This window comes from Natator depressus, chromosome 2, assembly GCF_965152275.1.
Source record: "Natator depressus isolate rNatDep1 chromosome 2, rNatDep2.hap1, whole genome shotgun sequence".
NCBI classification, from domain to species: domain Eukaryota; kingdom Metazoa; phylum Chordata; order Testudines; family Cheloniidae; genus Natator; species Natator depressus.
The window spans coordinates 170,946,027-170,969,353 of NC_134235.1; the positions used below are offsets into that span (position 1 = coordinate 170,946,027).

At 43.4% G+C, this 23,327-nt stretch overlaps 1 protein-coding gene across 3 annotated transcripts in view; it reads right to left on the bottom strand.

Moving 5' to 3' along the window:
• Positions 1–8,587: 8,587 nt before the first annotated feature.
• The window catches only part of BLVRA (biliverdin reductase A), a 42,961-nt gene continuing 28,221 nt past the window's right edge, over positions 8,588–23,327 (bottom strand). For 2 of the 3 annotated variants that reach the window (XM_074943237.1, XM_074943238.1), the window contains exons 2-7: positions 20,975–21,102; positions 19,336–19,455; positions 18,346–18,443; positions 15,712–15,819; positions 14,371–14,542; positions 8,588–12,010 (exon numbers count right to left, since the gene is read on the bottom strand). In XM_074943237.1, the coding sequence (XP_074799338.1) occupies positions 11,737–12,010; positions 14,371–14,542; positions 15,712–15,819; positions 18,346–18,443; positions 19,336–19,455; positions 20,975–21,093 (891 nt within the window). In that variant the 5' untranslated portion in view covers positions 21,094–21,102 and the 3' untranslated portion in view covers positions 8,588–11,736. The remainder of the gene's footprint in view (positions 12,011–14,370; positions 14,543–15,711; positions 15,820–18,345; positions 18,444–19,335; positions 19,456–20,974; positions 21,103–23,327) is intronic. The other variant, XM_074943239.1, reaches the window with a different exon arrangement.

Below are 23,327 nucleotides of genomic sequence, written 5' to 3' on the forward strand. Positions count from 1 at the left end.
TATGGTCATTTGCCAGCAACAAGATGTTTCTGCCTGGCACGCAGCCTTCCACAGCTAGTTCTCGAACTACCTGGTTTCTCCACAGCAAGCTCCCAGGCTTCCGCCTCAAACCGGTCATCTGAGGCCTCTGGCTGCCTCCTGAGTCTGGTCTTCTCTGATCTCAGGCAGCACTTTCCTTTCTTGTATCCTGGGAGTTATGGAGCCCGCTCCTGTGTGGGTGTTGAACAGGAGAGTAACATAGCCCAGAAAAGTAGGTTCAGTACATAATTTCACAGCCCGAGACTGGGCTGGCTTGACAGCAGTGGACACTATTCCAGCGTTCACATTTTTCTTGCCCTTGTTTCCTTTCGTTTGGTTTAAAACCTCCCTTCTCTCTGCACAAGAGGTTATACTGTTTGGAGGAATCCCAAATGGAGAGCAAGCTGTTTACACAGTTGTCCTCACCATGTGAAGTGTTATGCTAGTGAGGGAGCGGGGCTAAGCGAGGCCCTATAGACAGAGCCAGAGATAACAGCAGTCAGTCTGAAATTCAGGAGGAGTGGGGGTTCTGAATAGGGCTGGTTGAAAGTTTTCCACTGAAACTTTTTTTTGAAGGAAAATTGGGTTTTCAACTAAAATTTTTTCACAAAAAAGTCTGCATTCTGTGCAAAATTTTGATTTTTTTCATTGAAAACTCAAATGCCTGAACACGGAAGTATTTTTGATTTGGAAATGCTGCCACAGTACCTTTTCAGATTTGTAGTTCTGTTTCCTCTTGTGTCCATTCTCCTCTGCGGGCTGGACTCAACCGCTGGACTACATCTCCTCTGATTAAGACTACGTTTTAGTCACGGGTATTTTTAGCAAAAGTCATGGACAGGTCACGGGCAGTAAACAAAAATTCAAAGTCCGTGACCTGTCCATGACTTGTACTACATACCCCCAACTAAATGTTGGAGTGGGGTGGTGGTGGCCTGGGGTCACCACTGGTGTTGGGGGGGGCAGCCTGGGACCCCAACTGGTCTTGGGGAGGGTAGTTGGGTGGGGAAGTTGGTGAGGCTGGCAGGCTTCCTACCTGGCTCTGCATCTCCCTGGAAACAGCAACATCCCCCTCCCGCAGCTCCTAGGCGGAGGCATGGCCAGGCAGCTCAGTGAGCTGCCTCCCCTCAGAGCGCCAGCTCCACAGCTCCCATTGGCTGGGAACCTCAGCCCATGAGAGCTGCAGGAGTAGTGCCTCCAGGCAGAGGAAATGGTGTGCAGAGCTGCCTGGCCATGAGGTAAGCCAGGGGAGCCCCCTGAGGTAAGTACCACCCAGAGCCCTCACCCCCTCCCATGCCTCAACCCCCAGCCCTGAGCCCTCAACCCCCAACCCCTGCTCAGGCAGCCCCTGGGTAAGCCACACTGGCCACTTCAGAAATCACAGAGGTCATGGAAAGTCATGGAATCAGTGACCTCCGTGACAAACTTGCAGCCTTACCTATGGTGCATCATAGCCAGGGATTCCCATGACGCATCAACCTATCTTCTCCATGAGGGGAGACTATGGTGCCTCATCGGAGATATAGTCCAACCTGGAAACCTAGCCTATAAAGGAGAGGTAGCCTACAACTTCCATGAGAGGTCACAGCAGCATTTCCCAACTGAAAATTTTCAATTTTCTGCTGAAAACTTTTGTTTTATGATTTTTTTTTCTGAAAAGTCTAACTTTTCTATGGAAAATTTCAATGACAACAATTTTTTTTTTAATACTCATCTAAATCTTCTATGGAAAAAGCCCATTTTCTGACCATCTCTAGTTCTTAACACCTTCAGGCACTTTTGAAAATTGCAGCCATAGTGTGGCCACTAAGACTTTTTTCTTGGCCGGTTAAGCTTCCCATATTGCATACAGCCCTCTTGGGATCCTTTTATGCTTTCCTCCTCTGTACCACATCAAGTTTAATTCTACCTATTCTTTCTATTCAGTGCCCTGTATTACTCCCTCCTTGCAGCATCCTCTCTGCTCCACCAGTTACGCCAGCCTCAATTGCCTGCTTATTATTTCTATGCTTTTTCTATGCCACCTCCTACACTTCCTGAGTTGGTCACTAATCCTCACTTTAGTTAAATTCCTCCTTTGCCAGACTGCTCACAAGATGTGAGTCAACAAAGACATTAATTTAAATGTTTAGATACATCTAAGGGCCACAGCTTGGGGTCTTGGATGAAGAGAGAAAGCCTTTATTTTACCAGTCAATAACATGGTTCCCAAGTGGATAAACTACAAGGCCAAAAGGCAAAGGAGGGCAGCGCATCACAGTTAGGGAATTAGCTTATTGTTAAGGATAATTCTATTTTAATACAAGCAGAGGCCCGAGCCTGCCACCATTATCCATTCTGAACTCCCACTGAGACCACTGGGAATGGAGTGGCTATAGGATCAGGCAATGTTAATGTAGATTAATTTACAAGGCTAGTTTTGTATGTTTTTTCTTTCAAAGCAACAATTTTATTAAAACCAAAAAATGCAAGTACAAAGAACCAGCATGAAAGAAACCATACTGAAGCAGTTTTTTAAAATAAGAAAACAGTACTGGGAAGTGTATAATATGAACTTTTTTTTGTCAAAGAGACAACAAAGTAAGAACCTGATCCTGCAAATACTTATGCACATTCTTAACTTTACGCTGTGGGTAGTCTCATTGATTTCAGAGGGATTACTTGCAATGCGTAAAGTTAGGCATGTATATAAGTCTTCACAGGGTTAAGCCTAAAAGACAAGAATAAAAAGAGAAATTAGGAATTTTTTAAAAAAAATATTGGAACAATTAATTATAATTCTTATTAGAGAGAATGACAATTGTAAGTGGGAATCAGGCAGTCAGGTACAGACAACAAAAATCATTTTCTTTCTCAAGTATGATAGTGATCATATTAGGTCCTCACATATTTGTCTTGAGTTTCCATAGGAACTTGTTTAGTTAGGGGTACCATACTTCAGACATATTATTTGTAGCTGTTAAGGTTGTTGAAAGAAAGAGTACCAAAGGGACTAGAAGCAAGAAGGGTACAAATCCTGATTTCCAATTGGGGTTCAGAATCCATTAATTTTAAATAGGATACAATCCCATCTAATAAACAGCACATAGGACAAGATTTAGTTCAGTCCTTTGCTCAAATGATTTGAGCTACTAAAATTCCCAAGAAGCCCTGAACCAGGAGAAGCAGATAGACTGCAATCATGGACACACATGCGCAAAAGAAATCGCATAGCATGAAACTGATAATCCACAATATAGGAACACCCCCAGAAACAAAGAAAAGAGCCCCCACATGGGAATTCCATTTTAGACCGTAACACAGATTCTAGAAAAAATATGCAAACCCTTTGGCTGAGCGAATGAATTATCCGTTATGCAATTTACATGACATCTCTAACATCACTTGAACTGGATCTACATGCCATTAAAACAATTTTGCAAACCTCTGTAGCCAATTATGCATCAGTCAGACAGCTCTGAGAGTCTCCCTGCTACACCAAGGTGCAGGTTAGGTTACTTCTCATGCTGTTGCTTGGACAGAATAGAAGCCACCGAACATATTATGTGCTTGTGGAGGATATTGTGTCCTGAGCCAAATCTGGCACATTATGGGGTAAGATGTTTGAAAAGGCAGGTGACTGTTGCCACCAGCTAGGCATTGTGCTTTAGGTCTTCCGGGGGAGGGCGTCTTTTCCATCCTGCTTTCATTGGGTCAAAGTCAAAGAGGATTCTTGCTGGAAAGGCAGTAGGCATTTGGAGCAGATGACCATACCACCTTAGAGAGCATTGGGGAAGTGTATGAGAGAGTGGGACCCATTTATAGTTAGAAAACTGATCTCCTCATTCAACTTGAATTCATCCATTTGACATTTTCAATCATTTGGAAACACTTCATCTGAATGGTGTCCAACTTATTTTAATCTTGACAGGAAGGGGCCATGTTTCAGTCCCATAGGTCAGAATATTGACCACCAAAGCATTATATAGCCTCAGCTGTGTCTCTCTACTTATCAGTGTGTTTGGTTTGGAAAAGACGCTCTTGGTGAGACACCCCCTTACTGACTATCCTTTTGCAGTGCAGACTTTGAACTGTCATCCCTGTTATGGACAACAGAGCTGAGGTAAGTGAAATCACTAACAATCTAGCTAGGCCAAGGAAATTTAAAATGATTAATTATTACTATTTCAGTGCTCAACATATGCTGTGTTTTACATATAAAGAGGAGGCAAAGGATCAGATTTAGAGAGGTATTTAGGTGCCTTAAGAAGTAGATAGCTACCTAGCAGGATTTATAAAAGTGCCTAAGCAGGTTAGGCACCTAACTCACTTAGGTGACTTTGTAAATCCCACTAGACACCTAAGTATCTTTGTATACTTGGCCCAAAGTCCCCATTATGAAGAGATTACAGTCTTTGGCCCCAATCCTGGAATAAGCTCCGCATATTGGTCAGATCCACGTGCCAGAATGGAGCCCCCTTTTTTCACAATATAACTGATGATGGCACAGAGGTTCGGTTGTCACGGGATAATAGTTTCCTGTTATGACAGGAGATATGAGTGAAGACAAAGGTCAAGTTTAGACCTGATGTAAAGTTAGGGCAGCTCTATTAAATGCAGCTGCACCTAATTTCACCAAAGCTGTATTTGATCCAAAATATTGTCAATTGATGACACATTGAACCTGAGCTAATGTCCTGTTCTCATACCTTTAGTTCGCTTATGCCAAACTACTGTAGAATAAATCATCCTAGCGGAGGGAAGGGAATAAATCCGAGGGGAATAAATCATTGGGGGGAGGGATAGCTCAGTGGTTTGAGCATTGGCCTGCTAAACCCAGGGTTGTGAGTTCAATCCTTGAGGGGGCCATTTAAGGATCTAGGGAAAAAATTGGGAATTGGCCCTGCTTTGAGCAGGGGGTTGGACTAGATGACCTCCTGAGGTCCCTTCCAACCCGGATATTCTATGATGGCACAGCATAGCGTGCCGAGCAACTTTTACCGTTATGGTCCTGCTGCATTGACTAGCTTATACAACAGACTTTCGAGTGCTTCAGCCATTCAAGAGAGAAGTATGGGGGTTTCTTTTAAGAACTGTAAACTGTATGTTAATTAGTAATTTTGCATCAGAATAGAGAGGGAAAAGATGCATTAGTTTATTGTATGTTAATTAGTGAATTTGAATCATTCGGAGAGAGACAAGGAAAAGATGCATGAGTTCAGTCTATTGCCCGACCAATGCAGAATCATTCTCTACAACATATTTATGAATACATTCTCTAGTCTGTGTTAGAAGTCCCAAAGGATGGGTCAGCTAGGACTTTCCTAGGGAAAAGTATTATTCAGCTTAATAGATCTGTGTCAGGAACTTTCCCCTGATACTCAGCCATTTTGTAAAGTAATTATTTTATCATCTTTCACTTGTGTATCACCTTTAGCATGCGACAAATGTGTCAATGATCATAAAACTCTTATTCAGAAAATGAGTTATTCATACAATTAAGGTAATCTGGCTTTCTTTCTCAGTGACAGGTTTGTGTGTGTGTGTTAACCTTTATCAGTGAACAACAGTGACACATCAGTAATCAGACAGGATGGCACAGATTACATTGGGTACAATAGACAGGCAGATTGTGACATTAACAGGAATGACAAAAACAGGATGTTAGCTCATACTGAATATGATTTAAAGGGTCTTGGGTTTGGAGATTTACCTAACTTGAGTTCATGTCCTGTTCTTGAGGTAATAACCATACAATGGGAGGGTAGTGGGCAGGTCTGTACAGAAAGAATGTGATGTCACCACCCTCCACTAGTCTTGAGGTCACACCTTCGGTAAGTGTGAGTAATCCTTAACTCTCCCTGCCAGGGTCGCAGCAAAGTCTTCAGCTGCATATGATGCGGAGAGGATGGTGATGAAGTATATGCCTTATGCTGGCAACCTGCGTTATATACACAAGCATGGGCCAATCACTACACCCATAGGCAGGTGATGCTCTTTAGCTGAGGTCAGTAGCTCATCTAGGAGAAGCACAACTCTGAATACAACTCCTGCACCCATATCAGCTGCCACTCCTGCAGCATCCTATCCTGGAGGAGCTGTCCATAGACCCTTCTTTAGAGGAGGTTACTAAGACCATCAAGCAGCTGTCCATAAGTTAGTCTCCAGGCCCTGGCAGCATTCCACCTGAAGTGTACAAATGTGAGATGCTCACCTGGTCAGGAAACTCACCAATCTTTTCAAGACTATATGGGAACAGGGTACTGTGCCCCAAGAATATAAAGATGCTGTCATAGGCCATCTATACAAAAGGAAGGGAAGCATACCTAGCTGTGACAACCATTGTGAACTATCACTGCTGTCTATAGTGGGGAAGATCCTTGCATGGGTTGTCCTCAACATGCTCATCTCTCACCTAGTGGAGTCAGTGTATCCAAAGTCACAGTGTGGCTTTTGTGCTGGCTGTGGCACCATGGACATGATTTTTGCAGCCAGACAAATACAAGAGAAGGCTCATGAACAGAACAACTAACTGTACATGGTGTTTGTTGACCTGACCAAGGCCTTTGACATGGTGAATTGTGAGGGCCTATGGAAACTCCTTCATAAATGTGGTTGCCCAGAGGAGATGAGTGCTGTCATCTGCTCATTTCATGATGGCATGATGGCCAGGGTGATGGAGTATGGTGACTCATCAGAAGCCTTCCCTGTCACCAATGGCACCAAATATGGATGCCTAATGGCGCCAGTCCTCTTTGCCATTGTCCTTTCAGCCACGCTCTTGTTCACATTCCAGGACTTTGATAGCAGCATCCACATCTGGTTTAGATTGGATGGGGATCTATTCAATCTACAGCGATTCAGGGCCCACACCAAGGTAATTGAACAGCTATTAAGATAGCTCCTGTTTTGCTGGCAATTGTGCCCTCATTGCACACATGCTCAAGGACATTCAGTTTATCATGGATCGTTTTGCCTATGCCTGAAAAAGACAGAGGTTATGTACCAGCCAGCACCAGACCACTGGCATTACAAGCACCATGATCCCATCACCACAATTGACAACACATCTCTCAGCTCAGTCAGGAAATTCTGCTACTTGGATAACACACTTTCCAACAATTCCATGTTGGATTATGAGATCACTCAGCACCTGGGCAAGACCAGCAGGGCATTCGTCAGTCTCTGGAGGGAGCGTGGAGTTTGCCTCTGAACCAAAATAAAAACCTATTGTGCTGTTGTATTCACCTCACTCCTCTATGACTGAGAGACATGGATGCTCTATGGATGCCACATCAGACAGCTGGAGAGCTTCCACCTTCTCTGCCCATCTGCAACGTCAAGTGGCAGGATAGTATCCCCAACACTGAAGTCCTTGAAAGATGCCAAATCCCTGGCATTGGGAGCATGCTCATCAGGGCTCATCTTCGCTGGGTCGGTCATGTGGTCGGCATGGAGGTTTCCTGTACACCGAAAGTGGAGCTCTACAACCAGCTGAGCACGGAACGTCCTGTAAGGGTCGACCCATAAAAACTCCTTGAAGGCCAACCTCCAAGCATTAGACATTAAAATCTGGGAACTGATGGACAGACCCAGATGGAGAGGTGTGTGCCATGAGACCGTGTCCACTTTTGAGCGGTAGCGTGTTAGGTCTCTGTAGGAGAGCCAATCACTGTACTGTAGTCATGAGCGCCAATTGTCTGAGATTTAAATTTCCATTTGATAATGAGCTAGAAGTTGCCAGTTCAAATCCAGCACAAGTCAGGAGAGACCAAAAGTTACAGTCTTGATAGTTGTTTAGTAGCCTCTGTGAAATTAGTTTGGTTTAACTTTGCAGCCCAGTAGATAGCTGTCAGCACCAGAAACACTCCCATCATTGACAGACTGGCATTTTCAGCCAAGAGGTCAAAGACTGAGTGGGCATTAGGACTGAGCTACCTTCCCACCAAGTCAGGGCTGCTACCTATGCTGTGTCTTTTTTGTGGAGAGAATACTCTAATAGGGCTCCTTCTACCTCCCTGTAGTTTGAGGTCATCATTCCTTTGCGTGAGTGGAAGACAGGTGGCAACAAAACAAAAGAAAACACAAAACAGCCCGCCAGGCTGTCTTTGTCCTGGAAGAGAATTAGTCTCTCAAACATATTTTATGTCTGGGGGCTGTAGCTGAAACAGACACCAAACAATACCAATCCCTTTCCCTGCAGGGTGCTCACACAATCCCAGTCTTCCTTTGCATCAAGATGAAGGAGCGCACCCTGGTCTCTTCTGAAGGCTCAGGTCTAGTCTAGAGGCTATTCCACTGTCGTGTCCCCAGACCGTCTCCCGGTGCCATTTGGCCACCTTGGATTTTTGTAGTTTCTCTAATCATGAGACACAGCTGTGAGCTGAGCTTCACATCCCAGCAGCCAATTGGGCCAGAGCTGTCAGCTGTCTTCTCCAGGCCTGACACCTTAGGCAGTTTTTGGAGGTTGCTGAGTATGTAACGAGTGGTAGCTCAGCACCTTGGAAGATTGGGCCTTACTGGGGAAGCAGTGGGAGTTGTTAAACTTGAAGGATAATGAAAACTACAGAGAACATGCTGAACTCCAACAGCTTTATTAACGTGAAAGCAACACATTCATTAACACCTGTAGATATAAACCACCACAATACATCAGCAAATTCACATCTCTGAAGACATCAAAGCAACTCTAGTGCATCAGACACTGCAGTGCACAGCAAAGGGAGTGCTCAGAGCAGTGCAGGGGCAGGTCACTGGACTGTCATGCGTAATCCAGAATGGTCACAAGTCTGCCTCCATTTTCACAAATATTAGCAAAAAAATAATAAGTTTCAAGTCAAGTCAAGAAATCAGATTTCAGTTGTAATGTTCCACAGCATTACTAATAGCAAAGCAAGATGATAAAACCAAACAACTTAAAAAAATATTTTAAGATTGACAGTGTCCCTTTTGGCCGTCAGCTTCAGTCTTCACACTAGGTAAGTTTTCTTGTTAAAAAACACTGATGTTATTTATATTTTTCTTTAATCAAAGGCCTTTTGCCTTCATCTCAAGAAGATGGGAAAAAACGTGACAGCAAGAAATGAACATGTGAAGGCTGTCAATTTACCAAGATCCCACATTTCTAAGGCAGCACCCTTTGAGGGCAACATGAAGAATTCCATTTTAACACCTCCACATCCCTTTGCAAAAATGACTCAGATGCATGTAGCTTCCGACTTAGCCCCTGTGTACATGTGTAACTACACCAATAGAATAGCAAGGGAAGTTTCAGTTAAGGTAGGCAGGGTAGTGTTTCATATACATTGACCTGGCACTACAAGCCGGTAATAACTGGAAGAGCTTCTACAGAATGAGTTCACAAGCAAGACATAACAGTACTTGTTAAGGGCAGAACATTCAAAACTACTCAGCATTGGTTTCTCTCTTCTCTTACTGAATTTTAATGGTAAAATTCCCATTGACTTCAATGGGAGCACAGATAGGACAACACTGAAAATCCCACCTTAAAGCTTTCACTCACTCAAAGATTACAAAGTATTAGGATGGGGTGGGGTGGTTATTTTTTTAAACAAAAACTCAACTTCAGTGCTAAGTACAGTTTTTTTGATCTCTTCTATGTGTTTTGCCTCTCTGTTGAGGTTTTTTTCCAGATTGTCTAAGACACTCCGCTGCAGCATGTATTTTTTTAAAAGCGTCAGGATTATCTGCAAAACGCTTCAAACACACTTTGTGTGACCTGATTAGGAAAGAAGGGACTGAGTCATCAACTCTAGCATCTACAGCATTTTTTCCTGTCACAAAACCAGAAATAGTTTGTGCACTGCTGAACATCCATAGCAGAAGATTTTAATTCTATTTTTAATCAGGATGGACTCCACACCTTGTGTCATAAAACTAGGGAGGATACAATTTCCCTCCTCCCAAAGACGGCATTGTATTTGCTCCTGCAAAGTATGTCCATGTGCAAAATACATGTTTGGTACTCAAGTACCCACTTGGCTACACAATGCATATTCTGCAGGCACAGGTTTCCTCTTTGTGCACACATGTATTAAAGGCCTGATCCAAAGTCCAATGAAGTCAAAGGGAGACTTTCCAGTGATTTTTATGAGCACTGGATCAGGCCCATATTTTGCAGGCACAACTTAGAAGCACCTCAAAATAAAAATACTACTAATTAAGTCTGGCTGACCTGATTTGGATTAAAAAAACCCAACCAACCAACATACCTCATCCTGCCCATCCCCAATCTCTAACTGAACCATACCTGCTGTTTAGAGGAGTTTCGTTAAAGTTTTATTTGACCATTATTTTATATTTATTATATTGTATATAATTTATAATGTGTGTGCCTGGTTTTGGAGTTTACTCCTCCAGTGCCAATGTGGATAAGGGCTGCTGGCTTCCCATGAAGTATTATTTGGGAGACAACAATACATTCTCAAGAGGGTTGTATTGCTATTATAAAAGATGTGCATTGTAATTAGAATATAATACAGGGAGACAAAGGTATTGCTCCAGTTTTTTCTCTATGCATGCTGAGGACTTGGCGCTTTTCACGACTGCAAGGTCTTTAGGGCAGGGACCAAATCTTTCCATGTATTTGTACAGCAACTAGCACTATGGAGTCTCTGGGCACTACTGAAAAACAACAAATAAAATAACGTCACAGTTGCATGATTGTCATTTGCAAAAATGCTCTATTTCCTAACACCATGCTATAATTGGCATGACTATATTGTCCCTGTTTCTATAAATGTATTATTTATAGTGTCTATTAATTTAATTAATACATTTCATTTATTCAGAGTGGTCCATTCTCACACTGAGTCACATGCAGAATTCTCATGAACATTAACAGTGGTTACGAGCATGCCTCAGTGTGAGAACAGAACGCGTTCAGTGCCACTGTGCTCAAAAATAGAGGAGCCAAGGACTGGTTATGGGAAAGGGGCAGGTTAATGTATTATACTAACCTTTCGCCTCTGGAAAACTGGGTTCCAACCTGCCATAAGGCAGCAGAGAAATCAGTTTAGTGATCTCGGCATAACACCCAGTGAGTGGACAGATTCCAATCTAATTTATTTTGTGTTTAAACCAGTGTAAATGCCATTGCAAGTATTGGATTTGGTTTACACTGGTGTAAAATATCAGAAGCTGGCCCACAGCCAATATGCAAAATATCATTCAGGGCAGCTTCTCAGGGAAGGGACAGGACTGGAATATGAGAAGTTTTGAAGGTCAGGCGTGCGGTGCTATAAGGCCTTTGGAGACAGAGAGGCTTGTAGAGCAGCTCTATGCCTCATTCTAGACAGTGCTATAAATCCCCTGCTCTCATATATATTAAAAACAAGAAGGAACTAAAATTATATTTAACGAATTGTAACTTCTGCAGTCTCATTGGGCCTGCTCCCCTTGAAGTCAATGACAAAATCTCCTATTGACTTCTGTGGGAGCAACACGTCTGAATGCTCTTTTCCTGGTAGCTTTAAATTTGACTGGAAAGATGCCATGCACTGGGGACAGCCCAATGCATCATCCAGTTTGCCATGTTAAATATCTCATACAGCCTAAAACACTTGTGGGGCCCAAGCTTCTGAGCGAAGCCCCATGGATATTAATGGTAAGACCCAACCAAATAGAAGTTAACTGCCAACAAGCCGTTTTATGGGAACACTAAGCTGCAGCTCTACTCAGCCTCTGACTACCACAGTCCCTTTCTCATAAAGAGGGGCCTTAGGAATGGATTTCCGCCGGCCGTTCACAGTGCTGCCGAATCTCCTCTGCGAGGTCCAGGCACCGCAGGACGCGCCACTTCTCAGCAGCCAGCTCTTCTCTGGAGACCTGGCCGAACAGTTTTTTGGCAAAGAGGTTCTGATCTTGCATGAAGAGGCCCACAGCAGACCTCGGGGCCTCAGGGAGGTTCTCCAGGCAACCACTTTTGAAACAGAAGCTGATTTTCTTATCACGTCTCATCCCTGGTCCCCTTTCTTCAATCCATGTCAGAGGTCTAATGTGAGAGAGTAGAAAACAAAGGACATTTAGGAAGAAATAAAGCCACGGGTTATTCCGTTTTTTCATCACTGGTTAACACTAAATGCCCATCTAAAATGTGTTAAAACTTCAATATAGATGTAAGCCAGGGCCTGAATGAGCTCTCCCCTAATGTCTTTTGATGACCTGGGAAAAGACCTGAGGAGCAGACCAAATTTGCATAGACACACCTATTTTGTCTAAGTGATCAGGAGACAGACCAGCTTTGCCAAAGGGATCACTTTTGGCTATTCTGGGTATGACGTTACACCCCATATTCTTCATAGAAATATGGTTATGATATAAATATGGCATAACTAAGATATACTTTATGCAAGATGGCTCATGTAAGGTATCATTCAAAAGCCTGTGATCTACTGGATGTGCTTATCCAATTTGTATGCATGTATCAATTTTGTATCTGGAACTAAGAATATTGACCATACATCTGTATTTCAAATGTGCTACTTTGAGTGACGGCCAATACTAGCCCTTCAGGCCCAACAATGAAAGAGTCAGACAGGGCTGATGGCTCATCAGCAAGGACAATGGACTGTGAAAGAGCTTTGTCTTCCTGTGGACGCTCCAAACAGCCTGCGAGTAATGGCTGCTATGACCCTGGAGAGACACGTGACTGAGACACATGACTGAGTCACCTGGTACTTTTCCACTGTAGGCAGATGGGGATCAAATGAAGGATTCTCACCTTAGGTAAATCCTTTTTAAGGGCTGGGGAGGGGGTTGACTGGGACTCTCCTCCATTGCCTACCCAAGAAGGAGGACTGCTGAAAGAACCTGAAGGGACAAAGGAACTAACCTGAAGGGAAAGGCAGGGGTCCAGTCTGTAAGAAGAAATAACTGGAACTCTCAGCTACTGAAACTCTGCAACTTACCTAAAATAACATTTAGCTGAGGAATTACTTCTTGAAACCAGTCTCTAAGATCTTAGTATGCGTGTTTTGTTTTATTTGCTCAGTAATCTGCTTTGTTCTGTTTGCTATCCCTTATAATCACTTAACATCTGCCTTTTATAGTTAATAAATTTGTTTGGTTTATTATTAAACCCAGTTTGTGCAATTTCTAATTGAGGGGGGGGGGAGAAGTTCTGCATATCTCTCTTCACATTGAGGGAGAGCATGAATTTTTATGAGCTTGCACTGTGAAGATCCTTCTGTACAGCGCAAGACAATATTATTTTGGGTTTCCCAAAGGGGGTGTGCATGTGAGTGCTGGGTGAATCCCCTCACACAGAGCTGACTTCAGTCTGTGTCTGCAGCTTGGTGTGGCCCTACCTATGCATGTGTGTGTGCTGCAAGAGGCTGGAGAGCCTAATTCAGCAAAACAGTGAGAGGGAATCCAGGCTGGTGGAGGAGGAGGGGCTCAGTGAAACCCCAGTACATCAGGTGACATCCCAGAAGCGCAGTCTAACCCTTCACACTGGGTTACAATTCACTTTAGTCTTAGACACAGGGGTAATGAAATGTTGTTATGCTTATTGAATGAGTAAAGAGCAGCAGAACTGTATTTAATATGCCCTAATTGAGGGGTCACCCTAAATTAACATCACCTGCTAAGTAGATGCCAAATCCAAGTGAAAGTCAGAGGAGGTGGGGACAGATGTTCCTACCTAGTGGATTTCTTTAAAGGGTCCTAAAAACCATTTTATCCTCCGCCTCTAGAGTTTAAAGGTAGAGCTGACAGTGTTGTGGTGCAAGACAACATAGAGGGAGCATCAGCAGTGAGGTTCTCTGCTGCGCAGTGAAATCGCTAAGGGCTGAAACCACTAGGGCAGGGCTAGGTGGAGGAAGCTCTGAACACGGCATCGCAGCTGAAGGCAGTGTCATGCAGCGGTATCACTGGTTGGGTCTCAAGCTGGCTCTGTTTGGTAATGCTGAGGGGAACCCCTAGACACTGAACCCAGCCTTTGTTGCTGACATCATCACCTGGCAGAAGGGTTATATATGGTGTGTTCCAGTAACAGGCTCAAAGAGCAGTAATTAATGTAACATGGAAGGACTCGGTCTTGAGGTTAGAGCAAGGATTTGGAGTATAATCCTTGGGTACTAGTCCCAATTTCTGCCATTGTTTCACAGTGTGACCTTGGCCAAGTCCTGTAAACGCTCCCCACCTCAGTTTTCCCATCTGTATAATGGAGCAAATAATATCTAACCATCTCACAGGAGTGTTGTGAAGTTTAGTTCATTCGTGTCTGTAGAGTGCTTTTTGATTCTTGCATAAAAGTAGCTGTACAGGTGCAAAGAAGAGAAGGTGCTGAGTTCCTGCTGAAGATACCTAAGTAGCATGGCTCATCTGCTCCTGTATCATTACATTACTCACTTCTTGTTTGCAGTCTGAAAATGTGCTGTCATTCTGGAATAACTCTCTTCTTTCTGTTCCTCTCGAGTGGCTGAGGTGACAGTGAGGTCTCCAAAGAGGTCAATGAGCCAAGTCAGGCGGGCAATTCCACTGAAAGCTGGGAAGCCTGATCGCTCTTCATCCAAGGCACCACCTACAGGAATAAGAATGAAAGGACTTGAGTAGTGGGAAAGGAACTCACACCCTAATCAGCTGCATGGAGTCCAGCAAAGGGAAAGCTTTGAGGGTCAGTCTGGGATGGGAGCCTCATGGTTGGGAGCTCAGTGAATCCAGTCTGCTGAATAGGAACATTTGGTGAGCTACGCAACAGGATATGCTGCTCCTTTGCTGTTGTTCTTAAAGGTTGAATTCTATCAAATAAACCTTTCAAAGTCTCCCTTGCCCTCCTCAAATACTGATAACTCAAGGAAACTCTCCCACTATAGCATACGTGTGCCATCTGTCCCATTTGGGCCAGGACCATCTCTGGTTTCTAGAGTCTTGGCCAACGGCCCAGAAACCTGCTAGGAGTGTCTATTGGGACCAGGTGGGAAGCTTGAAGCTGCCTGTTTATCCCCCTTTTCCAGCCTGAGCTGCTCTGTCCAGGGTTCCAAGAGCCAAACAGAGGGCAGCAAAGATGCAGCAAAGAGCATTGCTGGGGAAAGGCAACCATCACCTACCCAGCCAGCTGTTACAGCTGATGAAGATGGGCGGGCAGAAGAGGGCATGGGAAAATAATTGCCACCCAGATCCCCATCTGAAGGTAGAGAGGAAGACAGACATAGATACAATGAATGTACAGGAAAACCCTAAGGATATGTTGGGGAGCACTAGGATATGAGTTCACACAAGGGGATGGGGGAATGAAACCTTTAATCTCTCCCATCTCTTAGAAGACAAAAACAGGGGAGGAGCCTGGGGGTCCCTCAGTGGAGAGTGGAGTGATTTTCAGCAGCTTTCCACCCTCTCTGGAGACCAGGTGAGGATGAGGGGGCTAAAGGGACCTCCCCAGGTCACTGATACTCCAACACAGAAAGAGAGCAGGAGACAGCTGTGAAGATACTAGAGGGGGAATAGGCTTGCTGTCCTCCATCAAACTCACTCCCCAGTGTCTAGCAGGCAACAGAACCTCTCCCCGACACAGGCAACTGCCAGTAGAGGGAGACGGTTGTTTGAAGGTCTCACTGGATGGGTCCTGACTCCATGACTCAAACTACTACAGAACAAGCCCTCACACGAGTGAGTGAGTGAGTGAGTGAGTGAATGTCTGAAGTGGCTGGCATCTCAGCAGGACAGGCAACCTGAGTTTCTTTAGCAACTGACCTGTGAAATGTAACGTTCCTTTCACAAGCTCCTTCCCAGCCACTTCCTTTTTCAGCTGCTTGTACTCTTCTGTCAAAAGTTCAATGTGCTCCACATGGAGGATTTTACCTGTCATTGAGAAAACGAAGATCAAATGGGATTACTAAAAGCTTTCTGCATGAATCCAAATCCACTTCTAGGCAGTAAACCTTTTAGCCATCATCAGTATGCGCACACTTCAAACAGCCTTATCTGTGGCTGGCAGAATGGTGCCAAGACAAATCATCAAGACATTGCACTAGGGATCCAATTTTGGCTCATTGTTCTCAGGGGACCACACCTACAGTCCACAATAACAGCAAGCTTAGCAAACAAACGGCAGCATTTTAGCTATTGACTTGAATAGGAATTGGGTGAATGAACCGACCGTAATACAGTGCCTTGAAAGTTGAGGCACTAGCCTTCAAAATGAAGCTTGAGTGAAGTCCTGACCCTCTTTCCCCTAACTCCTCTATCCTCTCACTCTCCCAAGGCCACTTTTTATTTTAAAAAAATGTGCATTATTTAGTTGTATTACCATAGTGCTGAGGCGCCCTAGGCATGGACCAGGACTCCACTGTGCTAGGTGCTGTACAAACAGAACAAAAAGATAGTCCCAGTCTCAAAGTATGGTACTTACAAGCCAGGCTGTGATAACCTTAGTCATGCTGAGGAGCGCCTTATTCCACTGAAATCAATGGGACTGCTCCTGGAGTAAGACGGTACCCTATGTGCATGAGGTTGTCAGGGTCTGGCACTTAATTGGGATGGCCATTGTACTGGGATGTCTCCAAGGCAATCAGACAGAACTACTGCTTAACGGACGGAAAGGGCATAAATTGTGCTTACTTGGGGACCCATCTGGCTTATAACACAGGGATAAGTGGTGCTCATCTATGAGCTAGCTAGGTGTGAAATTCTCAGCTCCAGTCTTTTAGCACAGATGTTGCTAAATGAAGATTACAAAAGGATGTCAGTGAGCAGTGGCACACCCTGTCCAAGTGGCTGTAGTTTGCTCTTGCTTGGCAGTGTGCCCCTTCTTGCAGCGCCATGCCAGAGTGATGCAATGTGGAGGTCCACACTGCACTTTCTTATAGGCTCCCCTCTACGGCCACAATCTGCCCCTTAACATTTTAGCGATGGGACTGCTTTGCTTAGAAATGTCTCCTATGGACCCTCTTTCCTTGTTTTAAACATAGGTGCTACTACAGCCCAGGAAGGCATGAAGAAATGAGGGTGATACACATGAACATACACAGACCTGTCATATAAGCCACAGTCTTAAGGTTTTGTTTATGGTTTTATTTCCAGGGGGAAGAAAGTTGGGGAGGGTTCTATGGTTACTCACAAGGTTGGGTTTTTGTTCTTCAAACATTTTATTAACGCTCTGATGGATCTTTCTAGCTAACTCCATTCTCCGTGCTAGTGCCGGCAGGGATTGAGATCACTGTGATTACTAAAGCAAATGCACCTGTCTCGACTGTCATCTTGTCCTCTGCATTTGTCTGTTTATTCACCTGTTGCACATTGTCTAAATTAGGGCTGTCAATTAATCATTGTTAATGCATGCGATTAATGCAAAACAAATTAATTAGATTAAAAAACAGTCACGATTCATTGCAGTTTTAATTGCACTGTTAAACAATAGAATACCAATTAATTTATTATAAATATTTTTGGATGTTTATTACATTTCCAAATACATTGATTTCAGTTACAACACAGAATACAAAGTGTACAGTGCTCACCTTAAATTGTTCTTTATTACAAATATTTGCACTGTAAAAAGATAAACAAAAGAAATAGTATTTTTCAATTACCTCATTCAAGTCCACAGAGTCCTACTTTTTGTTCAGCCAGTCGCTAAGACAAACAAGTTTGTTTACATTTATGGGAGATACTGTTGTCTCCTTATTTACAATGTTACCTGAAAGTGAGAACAGCCATTTGCATGGCACTGGTGTAGCCAGCACTACAAGGTATTTATGTGCCAGATATGCTAAGCATTTGTATGCCCCTTCACGCTTTGATTTGTAGGCTTTAAAGTTTTACATTGTTTTGTTTTTGAGTGCAGTTATGTTGGAAAAAAAACATAATTCATAATGCAACATAATGCAGTTATGTTGGGAAAAAAACATTCGTAAGTTGCACTTTCGCAAAAAAGAAATTGCACTACAGTATTTGTATGAGGTGAACTGAAAAATACTATTTCTTTTGTTTATCATTTTTACAGTGCAAATATTTGTAATAAAAATAATAATATAAAGTGAACAGTGTACACTTTGTATTCCGTTTTGTTATTGAAATTGATACATTTGGAAATGTAGAAAAACATCCAAAAATATTTATAATGAATTTAAACTGGTATTCTATTATTGTTTAACAGTGTGATGAAAACTGCAATTAATCACAACTATTTTTTTTAAATCTCACAATTAATTGTGATTTTTTAAAATTGTTTAACAGCCCTAGTCTAAATCTTAGATTGGGAGTTCTCTGGAGCAAGTAGTGTCCTTGTGCTATGCCTTGTTTGAGGTTCTTAGGCACTACCACAACCGATGTAATCTAACGTCATTGTAAAAAGCTAGTTACACCTTTGACATTAAGGATCATCACCTTTCTGCTCAGCCAGCTCCCAGAGCTCACGTGCTGTGCTAGCGGACAGTGCCATGGGGTACTCGACAAGGACATGTTTCCCAGCCTCCAAGAACATCCTAGAAGGAGAGAGAGAGAAACAGGTCTTCAAAAGATGCTACCTTATTCATATCTCTTCTTCTGAACAAACACTTTTACTCTAGCAGCCAACCCATCTCTAGGGATGTGGAAATAGCATGAATGAATGTGCTGAGAGTGGGGGTAATAAAAGGCATTTTCTTAGGGTATGTCTACACTGCGATTAGACACCCGCAGCTAGCCCATGCCAGCTGACTTGGGCTAAGGGGCTGTTTAATTATAGTGTAGACGTTCAGACTCAGGCTGCAACCCATGCTCTGGGACCCTCCTACCTTGCAGGGTCCTAGAGCCTGGGCTCCAGCCCAAGCTGGTTAAGTCCCATGCCTAGCAGATTTGGATTCTATTCCTGCCTCCATCATGGACTTCCTGCATGACCTTGGGCAAGTCACTTAGTCTCTCTGTACCACAGGTCCATATGAGGAGGATACTACCCTATCTCACAAAGTTTTTTGGCGCTTAATTAATTGATGTTTGGAAAGCTCTATGAGATCCTAAGGCAGGTGCTTCATAAATACAGGTTACTAGGGAGAAGATGGCATGGATGAGAGTGGCAGGAACCAGTTGGTGGGGAAGGGAGAATAGGGATTGAAAGAAGTGGTATTTTCTGAATCCAGTTTTTGTATTCCCTCTAAAATACATGTAAATCCGACACTACTAATACAGGTGTGCAACAGAGCGCCTGCCTCATTTTACCTCAAGAGGGTAAACCTCACAGTCCCATTTACTTTGAGAATATGGGGATTATTTTACATTGCTAACGAAGAGGAATTTTTCTAGACACAAATTAATTCTTTGATACAGCACGTTCCATTGCATGGCAGTGCCTAATTTAAGGAAGTAGCAAGCAGAGAAGAGGAAAAGAGAGACACATACCTGACATTCTCCTCATGGCTTTTGTTGTCAGTGCTGATGATGGCCGCCTGAATCTCTTTGTTTCCCAGAGCATCTTGCAGGCCAATCTGCTTGACCTCGTTAATGCTACCCAGGGTTCTTCTAGTTGTTCAACAGAAAGAAATAAAAAACAAAACATCACAACCACAGCCCGCTCTCCCCAATTATTATTGGAACCTCAGTCATAGACCAAGATCCCAATTCGTTAGGTGCTGTACAAACATAGATCAAAAAGATAGTTGCTGCACCAAACAGCTTAAATACAAGACAAGAGTCAACAGGTGGATACAAACAGACAAGGGAGTAAAAGAAAACAGTGAGACAAGATCGGTCAGTTTGATGGACAGTGGTCACAGCATACCAGTGGCCTAATCATTGTAGGCATCATGGCAAAGGAGAGTTTTAAGGAGGGATTTGAAGGAGAGATGAGGAGGATGTTTACAGGGAGCTCTTCCCAAGCATGAGGGGTGGCAGTGAAAAAAACCCCACATAGATGCTTGTTTGAAAATTTAACAGCTGGGTGGTGAAGCCTGGCATCGTTGCCCGAGAAGAGGCAGGAGTCAACATCTTAATAGTGTATGCGAGATGATAGGTAGCATGAGGATAGGCCATGAAGGGCCTTGAAAGTGAAGATGAGTCATTTGTGTTTGATGCACTAGAGAAGGGGAAGCCAATGGAGGCACATAAAGAGAAGGGTGACATGGTCAAAGTGACATGCTAGGAGAATTACCTCTATCAGCATTTTGAATTATGTGTTAGACTGGCACAGTTTCCCAATGGAAGTGGTGGAAGCCAAGTATTGCTTGGGTCATTCAATAGTAGATCTAGCACTAGAAAAGACACCCTCGGAACAAGCTTGTATTGGTAAGGAGATGTAATGGATGGCCTAATAGGTCTTTTCTGTCTCAAACAGATATGATTAAATATAGCTGGAAAATACATCCACAACCCGAGATCCCCATATGTTCCACATAACTATTTTAAACCATTATGCTTTGTTGCTATAGTGCAGAAAGCCTGACAGGAATGCTCTGAGATAGCAGCACTGTTGTGCAGATTTGCTTACGTTTCAGCCACATGGTTGCTGAGAATAAATGACAGGTAACCTTATTGCACAGCCTACATTAGGATTTGTTCTTCAAAAATCCACGTCTGGCTTCAAAGACAAATTTTACAGCAGAGTCGCATTACCAGAGTTCTACAGATGAATTACTTATAGACACTGGCCCATCAGTGCAGCTGCTTAAAGCCTGTGCCATCCTACAGCAGAGTTCAGTCGTTTGGTTACATTTTGAGTCTCTTTTAAAGGTCTGATCTTACAGGGCTCTGAGCTCCCTCAGCTTTCCCTGAGCGAAGTGACTGAGTCCTAGATCTGCTTGAATGAGCTCATTGAGGCGCTTTGCAAAGCTTCCTGCAATCATTAATCAACCTAACCTATGGACACTAAGCGCTGTCAGATAAATCGCATTGCACAGCAGACCTCCTTGAATTATTATATTGGAGAAATGTATCTTGTAAGATGAGCCTGGAAAGTTATACACCCAAAAGGGAGAGAGTACATGGGGGGGCAAAAATAATCTCTACACCGTGTTCATTAAAACACACAACTGAAATATCTAACCTGGATACAAAGCCAACCAGCTTCAGATGCTCAGAAGGGCTGGAAGGCATCGGATTCAGCATGTCTCTTAGCCGCACAGATCCAGCAATTCCGATCCCCACCACCACAGTGCCAAACATTTTGTTAGCCTGAAACAAAACAAAAATAGATAACAAGTCTAGAAAAAAAAGCATTCTGTTAATATTTTCCCCTTCCCCTGCATTATAAACCCACACTTTAGCATCCAGGCAGCTCGCCAAAGACAGCCTGACGATGCATGAGGCTGAGTGCACTCATATCCTATTGAAGTCAATGGGATTTGAGGATTATCAGCACCTCACAGGATTGGGGCCTGAAGTCTCTTGTAATTGACAGGCAGTATGTCAGATCCACAGTACAAAGCTGTTCTTTCCCCAAAACGGATAGGCAAATCTTAGAGAGGACAGGGATCATCTCGTTATATAGTACCTTTTGCCCAGACTGATCCCAAAACATTTTGCAAACCTAACAACATTTGACACAAATTACATTCAGGGTTCACTCCCTGAGCCTCTACAATGCAGCTCTCTCTGGACTGAAATGAAGAAATTAAGCGCACAACAATGTTTCACGAAACTTTAGGACAGGAAGTGAAGAATGCCCTTTTCCAGTTGAAACTGCTGGAGAATTTTAGAGATGCAAAAGATAATGACCTAATTTATAATTTGGCTGGAATACTGCGGTGACATCTCTACTTTTCTGAAAAGCACCACAATCTCTTTAATGACAAGTGGTCATGACCTCAGTTTTCCTTCTCAACTGAAAAACACAGCACTTTCAATGGCAGTATCCCCTACTATCATAAAGGAGCATGAGCAGGAGACAGTGTGGTCCAGTGGTAGGGTGCTGAACCAGGAGTAGAGAGAGCTCAGTTCTATTCTCTGCTTTGCCTTTGACTCACTGTGATGATTTAGCCTTTGAGTGGCTGAGTATTTCCCCTGGGAATAATAATGCTTATTCACCCCACATTCTGCTTCTTCTGTTTCATCGCTCTGTCTTCTCCCCTTCTCCTTGCCTTGGTGCAATAAGATCTGTTGATTAGTTCTGCTATAGGATTACTTTCTTTCAAATCTTTCCTAAAACCTCATCTTTTCCTCAGTCACTCTTGTCTGATGGGATCATAACACAACATGGCACAGCTGTAGGCTCTCATTGCAATCTGTTTCTGCGACTGCATTTTCTAACTGTACTGACAATGCTAGAGGTCAACTGCTACTAAGAAATTCTATCAACTGGCACTAAAGACTCTCACGTTGTGTATGTTGCATCTGGGTTTTACGCCTCTATTTATGTATTGCTGTGACTGCTGATGTGGCTCATTTCATGTTTATTACTGTCTGTACTGTATCATCTGGTGAAGTGCTCCGACCTACTGTTTTGCTTTAATATAAAGCAAGAAATGATTGATGTTGGAAGAGTCTCCATTAGAATCACAGCAATGTGCAGTTACTAGAGGGTGTCATGTGATGCACTAGCTCGACTCACCAGGGAACAAAGATGCTGTTGAGCTCTAGACTTGATTTTGTTTGGCCCATAGAGCGATGAGGTCAGAAAGACCATCACCAGCGTAACCCATTTGAAATAATCGAGATTCCCTCTGAACACATTCTGGGCCTGATTCGCATTTACACTAATGTTCCTATAATGCCATTTTCCACTGCCAGAGCCGTGTACTGTGGGCACAAATTACACTTACACTTGAAGGGCAGTGTATATGAGACTCAAGTCCTCTGACACAGCAAGTAGGGTATCACTTGGTATAATTTCAGTTGATGGTATATTGCCCAGAAATCCTACAATACATTCTGTGCTTGCAAGCATAGAGGCCACAGAAATGCTCACAACTGGTGAACAGTGGGGAGCTATGCCTTACCGATATGGTACAACAGAATATTTTTTCTATTTGAGAAATCAGCTAAAGAAAAAAATATTTGCAAGTAAAGGCCAAATTTTGTCCTCTGATACACCCAGGAAGCTCCTGTAATGTATCAACGCAGCCACAGAGTACCCCATACATACAGTGCGGGCAGCCAGGACTAACCACCCTTACCTACAGACAGCCCCCTAACCTGAAGTGAATACTCACCAGCAACCACATACCACACAACAGAACCACTAACCCAGGAACCTATCCTTGCAACAAAGCCCGTTGCCAACTGTGCCCACATATCTATTCAGAGGACACCATCACAGGGCCTAATAACATCAGCCACACTATCAAAGGCTCGTTCACCTGCACATCCACCAATGTGATATATGCCATCATGTGCCAGCAATGCCCCTCTGCCATGTACATTGGGAAAACTGGACAGTCTCTACGTAAAAGAATAAATGG